The sequence below is a fragment of the Penicillium brevicompactum genome (genome assembly GCF_028827555.1).
Source record: "Penicillium brevicompactum strain IBT 35665 chromosome Unknown utg000006l_segment0_segment0, whole genome shotgun sequence".
In the NCBI taxonomy this organism is placed as follows: Eukaryota; Fungi; Ascomycota; class Eurotiomycetes; order Eurotiales; family Aspergillaceae; genus Penicillium; species Penicillium brevicompactum.
In genome coordinates this window covers 4,755,508-4,774,176 of record NW_026623209.1, presented here as the reverse complement: position 1 = coordinate 4,774,176, position 18,669 = coordinate 4,755,508, and the positions used below count along the sequence as shown (strand labels likewise).

Genomic DNA, 18,669 nt, shown 5'->3' with positions numbered 1-18,669 from the left:
TCTCTTCTTCCCCAGATTTTCGGAAATCAATTATACACCATGGCTCCTCCTAGCGTTTTGATGGTAAGAGAAAGCTCCCTCCCCCGCATGCGACAAGCTAACAATCGGGCAGGTCGGCACCGGCGAATACACCACCGGCTTTGTTGGCGGTGGTGCGTCCGGATCAGACAAGAAGGTGGGTGTAGTAGGCCTGTCCCTCTTTGACCTCCGCCGACGAGGCAAGGTTGGTGATCTGAGCATGGTCGGCGTGTCCGGCAAGAAGTTCCCCGGAATTCGTAAGTTTAGCGTCACGGACCGAAAGCAAAGCCCTAACCAAGAGACCAGGCGACCACCTGCACCGCAACATCTCACAAGTCTACAACAACCTTGATACCTCTTTCGCCTCGTTCCCAGCAGATGATCAAACCGACCCGGACGCCTACAAGACCGCAATCGACGCTCTGCCCCGCGGATCTGCCATCACAATCTTCACTCCCGATTCAACCCACTATCCCATTGCTCTATACGCCATTGAGCGTGGCCACCATGTGCTTATTACCAAGCCCGCAACCCAGCGCCTCGGAGACCACCTCTCTCTAGTCGAGGCTGCTCGCAAGCACGGCGTATTCGTCTTCATCGAGCACCACAAGCGATTTGACCCCGCGTACTCTGATGCGCGCGCCAAAGCCAAGACCCTCGGTGACTTCAATTATTTCTACAGTTATATGAGCCAGCCGAAAAGCCAGCTCGAGACCTTCAAGGCCTGGGCCGGCCGTGATTCAGATATCTCTTACTATCTGAACTCCCACCACATCGATGTCTGCGAGAGCATGGTCCCCGACTACAAGCCTGTGCGCGTCACAGCGACTGCATCTCAGGGTACCGCTGCGGCTCTGGGATGTGTGCCCGAGACCGAGGATACCATCACTCTTCTGGTAGAGTGGCGTCGCCGAGACGATCCCTCAAAGATCGCCACTGGTGTTTACACCGCTAGCTGGACGGCCCCTCAGAACGCAGGCGTTCACTCAAACCAGTACTTCCACTGTACGTATTCATCGGGCTCTGGAGTTACTTGATACGATCACTGACATGTATACAGACATGGCCGCCAACGGTGAGATCCGTGTGAACCAGGCCAAGCGTGGTTACGAAGTTACTGGGGATGACCAGGGACTCATTCACTTCAACCCGTAAGAATTCTCGATCAGACCCTTCTGCAATTCGAAATGCTGACCATGAATTTAGATTCTACATGCGCTACGCCCCTGATGAGGAAGGAAACTTCAGCGGACAGACTGGCTACGGCTACATCAGTTTCGAGAAGTTCATCGATGCCGTGACTGCCGTCAACGAGGGACGGGTGACTCTTGATCAACTCGATGCTCGCCCTCTACCCACTCTGCGGAACACGATTGCCACTACAGCTATCTTGGACGCTGGTCGCAAGTCTCTTGACGAGAGACGTCCTGTGGAAATCACCTCTGAGGGAGACAAGTGGGAATTGAAGTAAACTTAACATGTTGAAGGCATTCTATGTACTCCATATAGCCCGTGATGCTCATTTGTATCTTCTGATTCTAAGGACTAGGTTTAATATTGCCATGCATATCATTCGAGTAGCAAGATAAATCTTGGAAGTTGCACATGTAGATCTGGGAAACATCCCTTTAACTCCAGGGCTTGAGAAAACAAAAAGCTCAAAATACGACTATTGCAATAGCCTAAGATAGTGTGCTATCTCCAGGGCTCCTTTTGAGGCGTTCTTAGGTTTTCCAGGTGTCTCACATTGAATATCACGAAGCCAATTTCAATATTTCGGACTCACTGGGAGATGTATCTATAAAACTCACATCTGAATCCAAGTTTGTCGGGCTTATCCGAGGAGAGCACACTGAGAAATCGGCTGCTGACCATGTCCTGACAAAGTTGCTTTTTCAAAAGAAAATCATCCTTCGCCGACTGAATCTGACCAACTGCATCACTGCCAGAGTCATTGGACCCTATGTTGGTAACATTGGATGCCGACACCTCGGCAGTCCCATCAAGTCGAAGAGTCGCGATTTGTGCAGCCAAGTCCGCGATCTTGGTATAATTGTTGTGCCAGCATTTGTCGATGATATCGTCGACGGCAGAATCACTCAATTCAGGAAACACCATGTGTTTTAATCGATCAATTACCGCAATGTTGTGCTTGCTATGGTTCTCAGTGAGCCACCTCTCTCCGTACACCTCGAAGCCATGATTTATGAAGTAGAACATGGAGCCGAGCGCAAACTGCTCTGTGCGAGCACCGCGAAGACCCGGAGTCCCTGGTTCACCCTGGTCCACCTCGGTGATATTGAGATATCTCCCATACGGCTCCGTGATTACCTCCAGCTCCGTGCCTATTGATCCCGCGTAATCAAAGTCACATAGTTTCAGTTGATTGCGATCAAGTAGGACATTTTCGGGCCTTAGGTCGCTATGGGCCAGATTGACTGATTCCAAAAAGGCGACCGCTTGAGTGAGATGGTCCATCCATTCTAGTCGGAGTGGAAGAGGCTCAAGTTTCTTCAATCCTATCACCATAGAAGTGCCCTCAAGTGTGATTTGATGGAGCTGGATTCGAAAACTCAGTGATGTATCTCTCATGTACTCGAGGAAGATGCCGTTGTCGGTAAGATGGTAGCACTGAACGATGAATGGACAAAGCTCGTAGTGTGACAATTTTTGATATATTGCCAGCTCTTTCGAAAATTGCTCTTTGTTGAATTGCTTTTCTCCCTCTTCATCAAGGCGCAAAATCTTGGCCACGATGCCCGGGTGGACTTCGTAGACGAACCCAATACTTCCAGTCCAGACCCAATGCAAATTGGGAAACTTGTCTGGAATATTATTCATATTGAATAAATCAATGAAAGTGAGAACCTTAGAAGTGTCACTGTGTAGATTAAAGAGTATCGTTGGAAGTGTTTGGAAAGAGCGGGAGTGCAAAAAGAAGAAAGAAGGCAAGGCCCGGGGGCTGCGCGCCTATTTATCACTCTCAGCTTTACAACGCACATCAATCATATGCCCAGCTCCCCAGGTGAGTGCTATAAGTGTACCAAATCACCACACTGCGCCTAAGTGCCAAATGGACAAATTAATAATTTCATATTCATTATTCATTGCAATATTTTGAAGCTTCCGAGTGGATCAGACATACGTAATTTAGCTCCTACAACCTAGTCAGCCTGAAGGCAGCACCGACGTGATGACTCTGAAGCCTACGAATGAGCACCTGATCGAGATATAATTATCTGATCAAACTGTCTCTTTTATATTCTGCAATTACAAGCCAGAATTGACTTGCAATGATACCAATTTAGTGCAGACTAATTATCTGTAACAAGTGAAAGCCCTAGAGCAAACTCAGACTGAAGTCTCAAACAAAAAGCAAACAAACATCCAACCCCGAATCTCAAAATGTTGAAAATCAGTCCTATTCAAACGCAAGTAGATCCCCACAGACCATCGACTAGCCTTTGACTTCTTCCCACTTCCCGTTGACCTGGACCCAAGAACCATTGGCGATACAGTCGGGACATGGGTCTCTTCTTCTTGTCTCGCCGAGCCAAGTGGTTTCGACAATCGTGCCACAGCCATTGCAACCATTTTTGGGAACCAAACTCCCGGGTGAATCGATAACGTGTCCGCAGAGATGTCTGATTTTGTTCATACCACGTAGACACATGATGCCGGTGATGGATACTGGTTCATGTCAGCAAATGGGCTTACTCAGGTAGATTCACCACTGGCCAACTAACTAGAGAATAGGATGTGGAGAATTGAAGTTCTGTTTGGGGTTGGATTTCAAGATGGAATGGTGCTGATTAGAATACACTTGGGAACCAGGCTGTCTTCATAGAACTTCTTCGAGGCTTGGGCCTCGCTTACTTCCCTTGGTCCATCAGGCTCAACGATGATCAATCCATAAGACCAAGTGCCAACATCCAACCATCTCAGGTCAATTACAGGGCGGTTGTCCCATTGCCAACACATTCCTAGCGCCTGGGTCCCGTTGGGTGGGAGTCGTCGCAAAACTGACACACATACTTGCCTCACCCGAGCTTTGTTGATCATTCTTAGACACACGATGCAACAGAAGGTTGGTTCTCGTTGCAAGATTAAGATATTTGACACGTTTCAAGGCCTGCTTCGCCCTCTGGCGTTGGTATGAATTATCCTAACCGCAGTTGGACCTCCGCCTCATCCCGGATGAAAGTTTCAGCAATGACTTCTATGACCTGGCATCATCCAGTCCTATTATCTTCAGAGCTAAAGTACATAGATGCGCCGCAACGGATCGCTCGATCGTGTTTTGTCGAATCGTGTGGTGTCTGAGAGTGAATCAACAGGAGAGCAAGTGGCCGCAAATTAGCGCCAGGCAACATCACACTGGAAACAAACTGTTCTTTCACTGGAAAACCACTGAATTATCACTGGTTTTTCCATGTGTTTCATGAAAAGAGCCATGGAAAGCCCATCCTAAAACCAGCATATTTCCTCCAGGTTGCTGTATTGTCCTTTGCTTATGACTTTATGCCCTGAAATTGAGAGAGCAAATCCATGGCGGCGAACAGAAGAAGAATACACTCCCTTCCGCCCGAGAAGGCGTATGGAAATATTGTGTCATATATCAAAAAGATTGAGTTGGATCAGCGTGGTGGCCTGTCTATCGAGGAATGTGTAAAGCCTCATGAGGCCAAGCGAGTAAAAGAGGCATTTGACATTATACATGAAGTCGATTCATCTGGCGAATCCAGATCTGCTGAAAGACGAGACAAATTTCGTCATTTTCTACTGCAGCTGGACGACGATGAACTTGTGGTTGCCAGTGTACTTGGAATCGGAAAAACCGCAATCGCAAACTTGAAAAAGGCCGATCGACTGAATCTTCCAAAGAATCTCAAGGAAAATAAGAGACAGTTTGGATCACGCTTTCTACGGATCCTTGCACAAAAATACTCCAGATCAGGTAAGACCTCCCTAATCCATAGCTGAAGCTGAAGCTCAACAAATATCACTCTAGGGTATATCGGCACCAGCAGACACACCGCGGAAGTCCGAGAACAGCCAATTGGAGATTGCTCTACCTCCAGCAAAGTACAGCCATTTTCAACTGTCCAGCCGAGAAATGGTAATTCTGCCAACACACCGAGGAACGAATCATTTCCATCAGAAGCATTGGATCGGAGAGTCGAGCCGCCAGCCGTTAATCTTTTCTCTGACCGAGAAGAAAAGCCCTACGCAGCAGGACAGAGTACGTTGAATGTTTCCCCAAAATCACCAGATTCTGATGACGATAGATTTCCTTAACAATCGTGTTTTCATACTAGAATCCAAGGACATCTCTGAAGTTGTCGCATCAAAACAGATAATTGGGCCAATTCAGATGATGCTCAGTCGAGATGATACATTCACGTCTTCTTGCATATTGATATCCATTACAGATGAGATGTCGCAACATCTCATGCGCAGGTGTCCAGAGCGGCTTGATTAATGCGAGACAAGAGGAACAGTCAGTTTGCCACGTGCTCACTGAATGTTGCATCCCCACTGACCCATTCAAGCAGCATAACTCAAGGATTTGGGGCTTCGATATTATTGCACAGTGCTATCGCCAAATGATTCGAAGACTTTGTTCCGAGTGAGTCTTCTGCCCTGAAAACTAGAGCATCATCTGACCTTTTTTTTACCGACTCCAGCTTCCCAAATGGCAATATATCGACGGGAATAATGATTGTATCAAAAGAAACGCTTTGCAAACAACTACCAGGGTCATCACTTCCCAGGCTTCGGGGCTGTAGTATGGGAAAAAACCTTTCTTTTTGCGTCCGTTCTCCTTCCTGTCTCGAGTTATTGAAAGAAGAGCAAGCCTGTATTGAGTGCACTAGAGCTGGACAGAAGGCAGGGTAGACTGCTAGTGGAATTTTTGATTTTCAGTATGTAAAAAATTTTGTTTTATTTCACAAATAGGGGACCTCGGTGGTTTCCAAAGATCTCACGGCTTTGTTTCACCGGAACTTGTATTTTTTTTAAAAAAAAAAGAAGAGGATACCAGCACGCCTCAAATGATTGAAGCCAACACATAGTATAGGCAAATCTCCGGGGACAGAACTATCTGCCTGGGCATACATGATGCATATATTTGAGTATAAGTGTGACCTCGGGAAAGACCGAAGGGTAACCTCCCGAGGTCATTCTTGTCGCAATACTCCGTACTGGCAGGTGAATGAAGACTAGAGGAAGTACACCTGAGCCTGCACATTCGCTCTCGGTCATTTATGATCAGTCATATAAATCTCAGCTATTGATTTCCCTTCAAACCAGGGCTCGACCTGACGAACCCTGCAGAAGCTCACCGCTCATATTTCGAGAGCAATTTAAGATCGCCAGCATATACTAGCCTGGAATAAGTGTTGTAAGGATCTACCGTACGTTCCAGCCTTAAGGCTATCAAGAGAGTTTGAGACCAGTTCTTGGCATGAAATGCGGTCAGATTCTCGTAAAATGTTGCCTGCTGTACTTAGTACTTTGTACTTTATGTAGCTTATTAAATCACTCTAAAGTATTTCGTATTCATTTTTCTTCTATGACCTATACCTTTGTCAGCCTCAGCCTCAAGTCAAATTTGTCAAATTGGTCAGACTTGGTGTCATTCAAATTGTTTACCAACCTCGAAGTGTTACAGCCCCCACTGGCTGATGGTAACCTAAATAGTAAGCAGGTGAATATGAGCCCGACCATTATGATTCTGCCTTAAACTCCACTTCCAAGTTGCTTCTTTCTCATCTGTGCAAGCATATTCCAAGGATTCACCAAACGAGACTTCTCTCACAATGATGCGCCGGAAAGAAGTATATACCAACATCACACCCATCCCCTCCTGTGTGCCCCGCCAACTGGCCCTCGACATCCTCCACAGCCACAGCGAGATAATCACACTAAACCCACTGGTCCTCTGCCACCAACCAATCAGAGCCCCCCCGCAACGCTGTTGCAGATGAATATTACTCCACGTGGTATGAGATCACCGAACGAGTCCAATATGTCCCCGGCCTGGGCAGGATGGGCTCCGGCAAAATCAGCTTCAAAGGCTGCTTCAACAATGTCTCCTGGGGACTGCAGACTCACATGTATGCACCCATGGGTATCGATCTCCAAAGCAAGTGGCGCATAGGAGGAAACCAGCCCGACGAGCCTCCCGAGTCATGGGAGCGTCGCTCCGACGGCGCCCCGCAGAACGGACTCTATCTGCGCGAGGATATTGAGATCGAGTGTAACCGTACGCTGATATCGTTTGTCAAGGGTCAGCTGAAGGCTGCGTCGAAGGTGCTGGTCGATCGTCTGATTAAGAAGGCCGAGCTGCTTGATGCAGGGATCTTGGAGGCGATGATGGAAGATGGGAAGTTGAAGACGTATAACCCGGCCGATCGAAGCAGACAGCCGTTGCGACCTTCGTACTCGACACGGTCGCGGAGATACTCGGATCAGATGTCTTCGGCTTCGTCGTACTATGAGCCTAGATCGCCGACGGATTCGGTGCCTACTGGGTCGCAGAGATACTCGTTGCCGCCGAAATATTCACCAGAGACCGGAAAAACTATGGCTTTCGAATTGCCCGCTGATTTCTACCATCCAAAGCCGGGCCCTGATCCTGGGAACGTCCAGGAGCTGCCTGGCTCAACGAGCAATATGTACTCGAAGCCTACATCGCCGAACATGAACTACTCTGAATTGCCTGTCACTGCAGAAGTTCCAGAGGAGAATCAGAGAGAGGACCTGCGATATAGACCCTACAGGCCCGTGGGCTAATCTCTTTAATTTCTTCTACTTATGTTTGAGTTTGGTCGGTTCATGTCTCATTTTTATTCCCCCGTTTTGCGCTGCTTTTTTGATTTCATTTTGACAGGCGTTTCATTGAAAAATTACGATATTCTCACAATCTATAATCAATGTTAAGTACCAAAAGCTAGTGTTTACCTTCTACCTTGTTCACTCAAATTTCCAGGGGTTCAAATGATTATCCCAAAGGCCGATTGAAAGATTCCAAGGTTGCTCAGGGAAGATTTGGAATATCTTTCCCATGGGTTGGTTGCGTCCGAGCGGTTGTCGTCTTGTCGAAGTAGCTGTGTGTTCATGAAGTCCACAGTGCCTTACGTTCAGCATGAACGTGGAGATTCAAATCAAGTTAATCTCTGGTTTGGAACGTGGCTAAATATTGATGATGATTGAATTATTTGGTAAGATGTGGCCTAGTTAAAAACTGCCGTGGATACTCCAACAGAATGACGCCCGCCGAAAAGAACAGGTCAAAAAAGAGGGCAGAAACCCCACAAACGCATCTCGTGGTATCATGCAAGCAATTCAAGCAATCCGATATTTAACGCCGCGATCCTCCCTTAATAATTCCATCCTCCCCTTTATGCAGCTTGACTCGGCACTCGGGGCAGTACCACTTGGCTGTACGAGAGGGAACCTCAGTCAGGCCCACACAATCAAGATGGAACCATTCCCGATCACACTGCAGCATATTAGTGGTTGATCTCAAAGACAGATTTGGAAAGCAACTTACATCTTGGTTCTCGCAACAGATCATGGTACCAAAGCTAACATCCCCACAGAGACAATAGCGAGGCTCATTGGCGTCAATTTGCTCTAGCACGCCATCTTCATCCACGCGAACATCTTGGGAGTCACGGATGTTGATGCGCTTCTTGCCAGGCTTGGCTTTGCGTCGTCCATAGCTGACTGCCGCGCCTCCATCTTGGCCGGTGGAGATGGGGCCTGGTGCAGGTCGTTTACGTCGGCGGGTCGGGCCAGCGGCGCCTGGTCCGTGTGATGACTCGCGGGCTGGAGTCTTCTGGGCAGGCGTGGCGCTCTTGATTCGACGGTCACGTCCACTTGCTGCAATCGCTGTGGGAATACTGCCAAGGGTGCCGCCTTCAATAGATGCGGCAGCCACAGAGCGCCGGGATGAAGGACGTGTGACGGGGGGTGTTGGTGTGGTGACAGGCAGGACAAAGGATCGATTGGAGCGTCGTGATCCTGTAGGGCTAGGAGGAGGTGGAGATGCTTTCGCTTCCACTGCGGGAGAAGGGCGAGTCTTGATTGGAGGAGGTGGTTCGTTAATGGTCTCTGTAGCTGGAGCAGCTCCCCGGCTGGATTTACGCCGAGGCGGTCCAGACCTGGTAGGGAGTGCTGCAGCAGCAGGAGCAGGAGCAGGAGCAGGTGGAACAGGGGCGGGAACAGGAGCAGGAGTTGGAGGCTCTGCAGAGACGGCTTCTGGTTCGTCGGCGGCCACCTCATCTAATTTCCTCTTCCGCGACGATCGATTTGTAGTTGGGGTCGCTTGTGCCGGGCTTGGCAAAGGTCTAGGCAGAACGCCTCCTTCGCCTTCTATCAATGCTTGTTCGCGGGCCAGCTGTTCACGCTTCAACTTTTTGGCTTGATTCAATTTCATTCCACGATTGCTCAATTTTGTTTCCTCGGGGTCCTTGGCAATCTCGCCACGTCGCGTCTGCTCAATGTTGTCACAGTCGATAAATTCCGACCCTACTTCTTCCGCTAGAACCTTTGCAGCACGATAGGCCTCCCATCCACGGTTTGCCAAGGCCAATTCGCGGTGGATCATCACTTCGCTCGGCTGCCATACAGCGTTCTTTTTCATCTTCTTTCGAAGCCGGGTCATCTCCCACTCGGTCAATCGGAGCCATGGTAGGTCATCGCTACCCAGCTTCGCGTCGGCTGGTGGAGGTTTTAATTGTGCAAGGGCTTGAGCTGTTGACTGTGCGGTACCCGAACTAGGGCGACGCGCCTTCTCTTTCTTGGGAGGCCTTGGCCTGGGGGCAGCTCTGTGAAGTTCACCCTCAATGTCCGACTGCTCAGTACTAGCAAGTGGTGAGTCCGGATCGAAGGAGCCATCGATGATCGAATTGCGCCTCCTGTGTTCTCTTCGCTTGGGATCCAAGCGCAAAGTGATACGCGTTTTCGGTTCCCGGTTGTTCTTCTTGCCTGCGCGCGCGCGTTTCGGTATAGGTTCTGGCGGCGGTGAAGGCTCCTCTGAAGCAGGTTTTGGCAGCGCGTCAAGCTTCTGGCGAATGCAGCCCAATCGTTCAAAGTGGCGATCAACAACATCGTAGAGGCGACAAGCTTCTGCATATGCGGACTCACGCGCGTTGATAGCGCGATCCACTTGGGATGATATGTCTTTGCGCAGCGCGATTGCGCCTGGTCGATCCTCTGCAGGAAGACCTGGGAGCTGGCCATAGAGCTGAGTGAGCTGGTGTACGGATTGCGCCGAGTCGAGGTATCGATCGTCAAGGCCACGGATCAGTGTAAGGGAGCGGATAAGGTCGGCGGGGAGGTATTCGGTGTAATCGATGAAGTCTGTGACGGTAGCTTGAGCATCTGGATCAAAGGGGCCATCCAGGATGACCCCTCCGCTGTCGTCTGTCTCATCTGTCATAGGCATGGTATAGCTAAGGGAGTTGGTGAATCACCCAAGAAGGATCATGAAATCAGGTTTGGGCCTCGAGAGAAGAGAAGAGGTAGGCCGACTGCAGTGCCAGCATCGAAAGAGGCACTCGCGGAGGGGTCTAGGCATCAGATAACACCAGAGCTGAACTGCACGTCCCAAACATGCGGACTATTGTTAATCCGTGCTCGTCCGGGGATTCCAGTCGGACTAAAGTTTCTCCCTGCCGAAGTCAGCTCACCCGCAAAGTGGGTCCCGCGGATCTACATCTACATCGATTTTGATATGACACCCGACCTTCTTCACTTGTGCATAGACATGTTTTGAAAGGTATTTGAGATTTGAGTCAATTTCGATTGAGTCGCTCATACTTATACACACGCAAAAATGGAAAGTCATTACGTATTGTGTATACTACCTGATGTCCAAGTAGATTGATCGGGAAATCCTAGATGGGGCTTAAAAAAACATAGATCTTTCTAGTGACCATATCCTAATTCTATAATTAATGTGAGATCCCCATTTGTTGATTCCAAGATTAAAGTGATTTTTGAGGGCCAACAGACGGAAAGAACAACACTCGTGGGACGGTTGCCCTTTCCTGATCCAAGTAAGTTGGGGGAGTGAGGACTCACCTCGCTCTCCTTTTTTGCGTTTGTTGATAACTTCTTCTCTTCACGCATCTCTCCCTTCAACTTCACCAGATTACTTTTCCCAGCAAAACCTTCGAAATGGATCCCAAGGAGCGCCTTAAACTACTGTATCTGACCGACGTGCAATCGATGAACCTCGATGCTCGTCTGAGCCGTCGGGTTGATGACGAGCAAGTTGGATCCCAAAATGCTCCCGTCCCAGCGATCAACAATCCAGGAGTAAGTGGAAATATTCCTGAGTTTGATTTCGATCCCAGTCGCCCCTTAAGGATGCCCGATTTTCCTCATACAAGTCTTTCTTACATCCGCACCCGTGTGATTGGTATTCTACATGAAGATGACAGTTATTTGACCGAACTCGATCAGGATGTCAACTCTACCGCCTCCAGCCCCGCGATGAACCCGAATCAGCAAGGTCCCTCGGATGAGTGTAACTCAGACATGTCCCTTCTGGATGTCCCGGGCTCATCTTCGATCATATTTTACCCCGAGATCCCGAATCCGACGTCTTTTACCTCCGCAGTTACTATGGCTCGCTATGCAATCAAGTATTGCAGCGGTGAACAGTCCAAAATTGTCTCGGAACGATTCTATGATGGCGACAAGTTCTGGAATCGGACTTGGGACCTGTAAGTAAGCCCAAGCAGATGTGAACAAAAGGCGAATCGCTAATACTCTCACTCAGTTATTACCTGCCAGTTCCCCAGTCGGTTTTCAATAAGCCCTTCCTTCTTATTCCTACTGTGCAAGCCCAAGCTCTGTTGGATGAGATCAATTCGGCTACCAATTTCCGCCTGACACTCAAGGGTACGGGGAAGAACGGACTCGTGCTCGATTTCACTGATGCAGAGCGAGAGTACTTTAACCCTGTGTTTGTTGGCCGCCCGAGCAGTCTCGAACAAAAGGAGAGGCTTGTTGCCAGGCTTCCGCTGCCCTTGGATTCCTGGGGAGACTATCCAACTGAAGAGAAGCCCGCACCCCTGGTCACATATCAATTCAAGGTCACCGCATCCGTCGAGTCCATCAAAGTCAAGCCCGATAAAGATGCCGAGAAACAGGCGAAGAAAGCAAAGCGAGATCTTGCCATAAAGAAGCTTGAGCAGTGTCTGGGCCGCGTGGCATCCTACTTTGGGTTGCGACCTCTATTGAAAGAAGGTGTTCAGCAGCCCTCCTTTGCCAATGGACAGATTGAGCCGATTGATGTCCGGAGCCCTGCCATGTACTTGTTCCACGAAATGCCAATCTTTATCAGTCTTGATACCGAGTGGATGGAGGGTTGCCATGTCTTGACAGAAGTCGGAATCTCAGTCTTGGATACACAGGAGTTGCAAGGCGTGGCCCCTGGTGATTTCGGTCGCGAGTGGCTGTCGAAAATTAAGACTCGGCATCTGCGTGTTTCAGAGCACCGGAGGCATGTCAATAGCAGATATCAGCGGGGTTGTCCTGATGAATTTCACCATGGCAAAAGTGAGTTTATCAAGAGCGCAGATATCGCTCAGGTGGTGGACGATGCATTCTCACCTCCTCCCATGATCATATACGGGCGTGAGAGGAAGCGTACCGTGATTATGGTTGGATTGAATCTTAAGGGTGACATTGAGTTGCTTCAGCGCCAGAAATGTCAGGTTTTCCTTGACTTGGATCCATCGCGTCCCCCTCCTTGCTCTTCCGCGATTCACGAAGTTGTCGACGTGGCGCAGCTTTACCGTGTCTACTCCGGCGCGCCCAATACTCCAGGACTTGGAAATCTCCTGCAATACCTGCAGGTTGTCGGGCGAGACCTCCACAACGCTGGAAATGACGCGCACCATACCTTGGAGGCACTTGTGAGATTGATGCTGGAGGCAGCTGGGGAAAAGCCATGGTCGTATGAAGAGGCTGCAAGCAAAGCCGCCAGAAACATGACACTTTCAACTACCGAGGCTGTGCAAGCTCCCACAGAACAGGATCAGGCTATGATGGATACCTGGGAGCACGAATAGGATTCTCAGTCAGCTTCGTGGCCGTAGGTCATGCTCGAGTGAGGTTCGCAATTCAAGAGAAATATTGACGGCTCGTCTTCATGTCAATAATAAGGAGGCCTCTAGTTCCACTACTTGAATTTGACCTGAAGCGCAGAGGGGGCGCGAGACGAAAATTATGAAAACACAAACAGAGTATGTATGAGTAGTTCGAGGTCATGTCCAGACAATGAATATCTCCGCCAAATTGATATTGAGAGAGTCTCCACTAATTCCTATAGAACATGATTTAATTCAAACAACGGAGTAGATAAAAAAAAAAAGCTAGGGCCTAGCCGTGGGTCTGACGACATACCACGTTCATCCCACTATCGCCCCCACACCCCACCTTAATCTCAACCTCCGATCTCGACATCCTCCCAATCCCCTCCAAGAGGCCCAAAAAAATGACAAGCCAAGGCCCCCTAACAGCCTACCTGCTAGCAAGCGCACCCAATGCGCTAACGCGCGCAACAACCCACCCATTCCTCGCCGCTGCCGGCCGAGGAACCGTCCCCAAGCCCCTCCTAAGCCAATGGCTCTCGCAAGACCGACTGTACGCGCAGTCCTACATCCGCTTCATCGGTCTCCTCCTATCCAAAATCCGCCTCCCAAGACAAAGCCCCACAACCGCAACCCGCCCCTCCAGCGAACAAAACGCAATTAACGTCCTCATCGACGCCCTCGTCAACATCCGCACCGAGCTAGCCTTCTTTGAAAAAACAGCCGAAGACTTCGGCTTAGACCTCACTGCTATCTCCGCCGAAGAAGGCGGTTGCACTCTTACCTCCTGCGGCTCAGGCTCCTACATCACCACCTCTGCTGGAATCTCTACGTCCGGCTCAGGCAGCTGTCCAGGTTTCACAGGCGGCTTCGATGGAAAGGCTCTCGTTGAAGGTGACGCCGAGGGCTCGGGGTCCATGAGCGCCGCGGCTTCCGGTCGTCATGGTCTATGTCGTGCACAAGGCGAGTGCCAAATGCCATCCGGAAATGAGGTCTGTGTGCCAACTGAGCAGGCGCTCAACAAGAACACGCAGGTCGATTCCAGGCTTGGAAGTACGCCTGAGCCTGCGGCTATTGCTTCGTTGCCATCTGGTACGAAGTCTGATTTGGATCACTGTGGGACTATCTTCTTCTGTGCTTCTCGGACTACGAAGGCGTATATTGATATGTTTATGTCGGCGGGAAGTAGTGGGACTTCTGTGCTTGAGGGTTTGGCTGTGCTCTGGGCTACGGAGGTTTGTTATTTGCGGTCTTGGAGGTTCGCTGCTCGGTGTATGCGTGAAGATGGGGGTGTTGAGGGTACGGATTATAGTGGGGATGCGGATGGGGGTGCGCTGAGAGGGAAGTTTATTGACAATTGGTCGAGTGCTGAGTTTGAGGGATTTGTTAGTCAGATTGGAGATGTGTTGGATGAGATGGCTGGACAGATTAAAGGGGCTGAGGAGGCTGAGATTATGCGTGGTCGGTGCTTGGAGTGGTGGAGACAGATTGTTTGGTTGGAGGAGAGATTCTGGCCTGAGATGTAGGTTTTGGTGTGCCCTTGATTGAAAAAAAGTGTATGTATAGATCAAAATAGAGCATAGAAACCAGAAACTCAAGCCACGAATGTGTTGCTGCAATTTTGACAATATTGGATGGTATACATCTGGCCTGGAATAGTGACAAGCCGTCTATCCGGATGAGAAATATGAAATTCAAAAAAAAAAAAAGATAAGAAACGCCAATTCCTCATCCCCCAAAGCAAACAAAACAAAAATAAAACATTTGAACTCCATTCTTTGCCCCCAAATCGAAAGCATGGATAGTCCCTGAACAGTAAACAAAACATGTGCAACCACCAACACCTGTCGTAATGCGGAAGCATAGAGCCAACACTAAACACATACATCAACACGTTCTAGGAAAGTGGAAATGTTATACATCAGATAAGAGCCACCGTTCAACTATGTAGCAGTCGCTCGAGCAGCGTTGCTTAGTTGACGATGGTATGAGCCAATAGCGGGGAATCCACTGTCAAGATGTTAGCGACTGCAGGTTTAAGTCAATTGAAATGACGAAACATACCGAGCGATATCAAAACCAGCATCCCCCTCTTCTTCATCTTCACCAAGTGGTTCCTCCTTGTGAGCATGGGAACCATTGGGACCTAAGTCGTCAGGTGTAGTCTTAATAGGCGGCAAAGTTCGACCAGGGCCCAGCCCGTTCGACGTTCCAGGTTTACTTGGACTGACCAAATTCGGCGGAGGAGGACTACTACTCGGGAAACCACCGATGATGCGGTCCTCGACCTCACCCTTTAGCGGACTCATGTCGGGTGGAGGACGGGCGGGTGTGCTCCCGATATCAGCAAATTTCCAGAATTGCGCGGGCGAGCTCATCGGCATGAACTTTGAGGGAATCTGCGCGGTGCTTGGGGGTGGAAGGCGGGGCTGTTGGCGTTGAGGAGCGGGAGTAATCATCGAGGAGGGTTCTTCGTTGTAGTACGATGACGAGAGGACGGGCGGAGATCCGGCGATGTTGTCGGACATTCCATACGCGCGAGCAAGGTTGTTGCTACTGTTTTGAACCTGCGTGGTAACGCTGGAGCTGTGGTTGTGGTTGTGCGTGCGCGCGGGGAGTGGAGATGGTTCGTCATAGTCGCGTGGGTTCATGTGTCGCAGTGGATGATCGGAACCAACTCCACGGCCGAGTCTGGACCCACGCTCGGGCGTATATGCTTCCACTGGGGCGACGGGAAATGAACTGAATCCTGGTGATGACACGGGTGGTGACTTCTTCGCGGTTGCTGAGAATGAGGTATCCAGTTTACTGACGTGAGCTCCGCGGGTAGCTGAAGATGGAGGCTCTTTGGTCGCTGGAGATGATGGAGCGGAAGACAAAGTGTGGCCCTTGCGTGTTTGCTTCTTCCTGTACTCCTCCTTGTACTCTGCTGCGATCTGCCATTTCATACCCTTTCCAGGTTCGTCGGTGCGTCGGGGCACCTTTTGGAACGCCTTGTTCAGCGAGAGGTTGTGTCGGATCGAGTTTTGCCAGCCGCTTTGAGAGTGGCGATAGAAGGAATATTTATCCATGATCCAGTTGTAAATCTTGTTCAAGGTGAGTTTTTCTTCCTCGCTTGAGAAAATCGCTTGAGCAATGAGCGTCGCATAGCTGTAGGGCGGCTTCAAATCCTTCGCGACATCCTTGCTGTAGTCGATTTCCTCTGTACTTTCCATCATCATGCCCCGGTTGTAGAGCGGGGACTGCTTAGCGGTGCGCTGTCCCACGGTATCAGGCGAGCGCGGAGGAGGTGTAACCTGGCGCTTCAAGAACTGAGGGGCGGGTGCCAACGAAGGCCCACCGGATGAAGATGGTCGCACTTCCTCGCCGGTCTGAGATGGCTGCGAAGGATGGGCATGCTGCGAAGCATCCCAGCCCGCCACAGCCGGATCCTGCTCTTGGCCACTGGCGATGCGCTGGGCGCGCTCGATAAAGCTCGGCTGGATGTTGGCTTCGTCGCCCGGGGTAACGAACATCATCTGTGTATTGGCAACCTCGATAATGTCGCCACATGACAACACGGCATCGGTGCCGCGCTTCACAATACCATTATTCAAGCGCACGCCATTCCGACCATTCACACGGATATGCCAAGCGGGCGTCTCTTCCCCATCGTAAAAGATCTCCGCGTGTAATCTCGAGACAAATTTGCTAGGGCCCAGGTCGACGTGCACATCCGGTAGCGCACGGGCGGCTATCGTTACAGGGCTAGACTGTTCAGTGGATCGTTGCTCGCGGTCCGGTTCACGGCCAATGTTGACATGCAGTGTCTTGACGTAATAAGTCCAGTTGCGGCCTGCGATCTTGGCGTAGGCCTGAATGCGCTGTGTATTTTCGGTCTTGGTGTTGGAATGATCACGGGAGACGCGCAATTCCTCGCGAGGAGTGTTCAGGTATGAGATAACGAGATCAACCAGATCTTGGTTGCTGGCTGGTTCGTGGTCGCCCGCTGAGTCTTCGGCCTCGTCGCCAGACTCATGTTTGATGTTGCGTGAAGGAGATTTGCGCCGGTCGACCTGCAGATCAAAACAAACTCGGATGTTAGTTCCTGTTTGCGCCAGAGTATAGTTCGTCTGTAATCCGCCCAAACATTGGCTTGACTCACCTTGCGCTTCTTTGCAGAGGGTCGACTGGGCGACGAGTCCGGTGCCTCTGCATCGGACGTTTCCTGCAGTTGGATTTCCTTGCGCCGTGCGCGACGGCGGTTTGTGAGCGGCATGTCTTGCGATCGGCGGGTTTCCTCCGGTATGTAGAGTCGGAATCGCAAAATAGATTTTTATTTTTATTTTTTGTTGTTTTGTCGACAATCAAGTCGAAGTCTCAGTCCAATAGATCGCGGGGCAACGGAACAAGAGAGAGGCGACTTTGAAGGCGAAAAAAACAGAGGAAAAAAACAAAGTCAAGTCTGGATCCGGATTTCAGCGCCCCAGACTCGGAGGGCCGCTCAACCGCTCAGAGGTAGAACCACAGAACGACAGTGTCAGATCCAGCCAAACGGTTCCAGTGGAATTTGCCACCGTGAAATTCAGATTGCCGAAGAAAATAAGAATGACAACAACAAAACCCCCGGTTGTGAACAACGGGGCGCAAAAACGACCTGAAGTGTGTGGATGTTATTATCGATAATCCCTCGATCGACGCGATGGCGTTTGGGGTGACCGCCTTGTCGCGTGGGGGGAAGTATAACACAACAACAACAGCCCACTGAAGATGGTGAAAAGAAAAGAAGTTTCGAAAGAAGAGTAGAGAAAAAGAGAAAACAAAGTGTACAAGAAGAAAATAAATCCAAACGTGTGCTGGATGACCGTAAACAGTGGAGTGTGGTCATAACAGCGTATACTTACAGGGAACTCCACTGATAAGCAGTGATGTGACCGAAATACCAATACCAACTTTACGGTGGCATTGACGATGTTTCCGATTGCGGTTGGGGTGTCATTGACACTGAATTCAGTCTTAGACACTCTCTGTCTGAACGGTTTGTTTGTAATGTGCTGTGTTTGCTCTCTCACTTCATCTCTTTCTCCTTAATATCTAGATCATATGTTATGTATGCTGTGCAAGAGCAGAGTGCACAAGAGGCAAAGCTGAACTGTCAAATGACTGCGCCAATTGCTTCACTACCCCAGATTGACATCATTTTGCGTCACTCCCCGGATGCAGTCTAGCTCTGGAATGTTGCCTTGCCCTTTTGGGTTTGACATGTCGATCCAAGCCGACCGCGGGGTGGATCTCATGTAGCATTCTATGTATGCAGCATCGTCTACGGTAGGTACCCGAAGCTACGCAAACAATTTCCGTCAATAAACAGGACTGGATTGGAACCCTAATCATACAAATGGAAACAAGGTTAGACCCTAGTTGGGGCTAATAGGAAGAAAGAAGATAAATGGAATCCAAAGGGATACAACACAGCTGTAGAAAAAAGAGTCCTGGAGGAACATGACGTAAAAGAAAAAGAAAAAGAAAAAGAAAAACGAGAAAAGCGAGGGCAAGA

The 18,669-nt window shown here is 49.8% G+C and overlaps 7 protein-coding genes across 7 annotated transcripts; 4 read left to right on the top strand and 3 right to left on the bottom strand.

The window, feature by feature from the left end:
- Positions 1-39: 39 nt before the first annotated feature.
- On the top strand, positions 40-1,489 carry N7506_010023 (Gfo/Idh/MocA family protein; the record flags this gene model as incomplete). Its single annotated transcript, XM_056959316.1, has 5 exons — positions 40-63; positions 113-275; positions 325-1,023; positions 1,079-1,169; positions 1,225-1,489. The coding sequence occupies 5 exons, from the start codon at positions 40-42 to the stop codon at positions 1,487-1,489; spliced, it is 1,242 nt and encodes a 413-aa protein (XP_056808706.1).
- Positions 1,490-1,800: 311 nt separating this feature from the next.
- On the bottom strand, positions 1,801-2,859 carry N7506_010022 (uncharacterized protein; the record flags this gene model as incomplete). The annotated part of the gene is made up of 1 exon (XM_056959315.1): positions 1,801-2,859. One exon carries the CDS (start codon positions 2,857-2,859, stop codon positions 1,801-1,803), a length of 1,059 nt encoding a protein of 352 aa, XP_056808705.1.
- Positions 2,860-6,839: 3,980 nt separating this feature from the next.
- On the top strand, positions 6,840-7,815 carry N7506_010021 (uncharacterized protein; the record flags this gene model as incomplete). Its single annotated transcript, XM_056959314.1, has 2 exons — positions 6,840-6,956; positions 6,982-7,815. The coding sequence occupies 2 exons, from the start codon at positions 6,840-6,842 to the stop codon at positions 7,813-7,815; spliced, it is 951 nt and encodes a 316-aa protein (XP_056808704.1).
- A 568-nt stretch (positions 7,816-8,383) lies between these two features.
- N7506_010020 (putative PHD finger domain protein) lies at positions 8,384-10,474 on the bottom strand (the record flags this gene model as incomplete). Its single annotated transcript, XM_056959313.1, has 2 exons — positions 8,384-8,524; positions 8,576-10,474. The coding sequence occupies 2 exons, from the start codon at positions 10,472-10,474 to the stop codon at positions 8,384-8,386; spliced, it is 2,040 nt and encodes a 679-aa protein (XP_056808703.1).
- A 734-nt stretch (positions 10,475-11,208) lies between these two features.
- On the top strand, positions 11,209-13,112 carry N7506_010019 (uncharacterized protein; the record flags this gene model as incomplete). The annotated part of the gene is made up of 2 exons (XM_056959312.1): positions 11,209-11,759; positions 11,816-13,112. The coding sequence occupies 2 exons, from the start codon at positions 11,209-11,211 to the stop codon at positions 13,110-13,112; spliced, it is 1,848 nt and encodes a 615-aa protein (XP_056808702.1).
- Positions 13,113-13,537: 425 nt separating this feature from the next.
- Positions 13,538-14,659, top strand: N7506_010018 (putative transcription regulator PAB1642; the record flags this gene model as incomplete). The annotated part of the gene is made up of 1 exon (XM_056959311.1): positions 13,538-14,659. One exon carries the CDS (start codon positions 13,538-13,540, stop codon positions 14,657-14,659), a length of 1,122 nt encoding a protein of 373 aa, XP_056808701.1.
- A 417-nt stretch (positions 14,660-15,076) lies between these two features.
- On the bottom strand, positions 15,077-17,391 carry N7506_010017 (putative forkhead transcription factor Fkh1/2; the record flags this gene model as incomplete). Its single annotated transcript, XM_056959310.1, has 3 exons — positions 15,077-15,143; positions 15,198-17,188; positions 17,278-17,391. 3 exons carry the CDS (start codon positions 17,389-17,391, stop codon positions 15,077-15,079), a joined length of 2,172 nt encoding a protein of 723 aa, XP_056808700.1.
- Positions 17,392-18,669: the final 1,278 nt, after the last annotated feature.